At 37.6% G+C, this 1,752-nt stretch overlaps 1 protein-coding gene across 1 annotated transcript; it reads right to left on the bottom strand.

Moving 5' to 3' along the window:
• Window positions 1-335: 335 nt before the first annotated feature.
• On the bottom strand, window positions 336-1,256 carry LOC105744235 (olfactory receptor 7A17-like). The gene has a single exon (XM_012524328.3). The coding sequence runs from the start codon at window positions 1,254-1,256 to the stop codon at window positions 336-338; it is 921 nt and encodes a 306-aa protein (XP_012379782.3).
• Between the last annotated feature and the right edge of the window lie 496 nt (window positions 1,257-1,752).

Raw genomic sequence — 1,752 nt, forward strand, 5'->3', positions numbered from 1 at the left:
CAATATAGAAAAGGAATAATTGCTTTCATCTGGGAGAGACTGAAGTGCACATTCACTGTTCCAACAACTACTATTATTTTATATGTACTTGGATTAAAAATTTTACAGCTGTAATTCATGCAAAATATTCTGTCCTCAATATTGCAGTAGAGAATATGGCAGGGAAGTCAAATGATTTAAAAGAAATTACATAATAAAGAGATCTTTTAATGTATAAAAACTAAAGAGAGAGAATTCTGGAAATTAACCATGTAGCAGATTATTTTTCTATGCACTGATAAAAGTAACTAGACTTAAATCTCTCAGGGTTTACTATTTTATAGAGAGAATGTTCCTCACCTGGAAATCTTTTTAAAGGCCTGCTTTATGTCCTTGCTCCTAAGACTATAGATAAAGGGGTTCAGCATGGGAGTGACCACCGTGTACATCACTGAGGCTATTGCATTTGCCCTTGAGTTTTGGGTAGCAGCAGAGCTAAGATACACTCCAAGACCTGTACCATAAAACAAGGACACAACTGAGAGGTGAGACCCACAAGTAGAAAATGCTTTATATTTACCTTCAGCTGCTGAAATTCTCAAAATGGAAGATATAATCTTATAATAAGAGAAAAGGATTCCAGTGAGTGGAATAAATCCCAGAAGTCCAGTTAAAAAATACATCACTAGGTCATTGAGGAAGGTGTCAGAACAAGCAAGTTGGACCACCTGATTAAGTTCACAGAAAAAGTGGGGCATTTCCAACTCTGTACAAAAAGACAATCGCAAAACCATTAAGTCATGCAAAAGGGAGACCAAAAAACTCAGTAACCAGGACGCCAGCAGCAGGAGGCCACAGACCCGGGGGTTCATGATGACTGTGTAGTGCAGGGGGTGACAGATGGCCACAAAGCAGTCATAGGCCATCACAGTCAAGAGGAAGATGTCTAATCCTGAAAAAAGTATGAAAAAATACATCTGGATGAGACAGTTTTCATAAGTTATGGTTTTACTCTCTGTCTGGATATTCAGCAGCATTTTGGGGACAGTGGTGGAGGTGAAACAGATGTCTGTAAAAGACAAGTTGGAGAGGAAAAAGTACATGGGTGTGTGGAGATGGGAGTCTGAGATGATAGCCAGGATGATGAACAGATTTGCAAAGACAGTGACCAGGTACATGGATAAGAACATCCCAAATAGCAGAGGCTGCATTTCTGTATCTTCGGAGAGGCCCAGGAGGATAAATTTTGTAAAACGTGTTTGGTTTTCTTTTTCCATCTATACAATGCAACTGCTGGAAAACAGACCGGAGAATTGCAAATTTAGACACAAAAAGCTACCATCAAATTAACATAAATGCTATGTTTTGTAAACACATTAAATTAATTATTATATATAGAAGCATCTGGTGTATTTAATATGGAAATGCTCAGAAAACGAAGGCTCTTCTTACTCTTTTTTTTAAAAGTTTATACCGGGGATTGTACCAGGAATGCCATGTATATGAAGCAGGTGCTCAACACTGACCTATACCCGCTCCCCACTCCTGCTTCTCCTGGATTCTGTTTCAGACTAGCTGTCCTTGATGATAATTCAAATATTTTCTCACGGCAACACCTTTTACTACAAATTCTGTAGAATTTATTTTATTCAAAAGATTTTGACAAGCCATTTTATGCCCTGTGTTGAAATATTGGGGTATGAGATATTGGTGATGGTAGCACTATATTCTGAATGTAATTAATATTACTGAATTGCATACTTGAAAATAGGT

The sequence above is a fragment of the Dasypus novemcinctus genome, chromosome 27 (assembly GCF_030445035.2).
Source record: "Dasypus novemcinctus isolate mDasNov1 chromosome 27, mDasNov1.1.hap2, whole genome shotgun sequence".
In the NCBI taxonomy this organism is placed as follows: domain Eukaryota; kingdom Metazoa; phylum Chordata; class Mammalia; order Cingulata; family Dasypodidae; genus Dasypus; species Dasypus novemcinctus.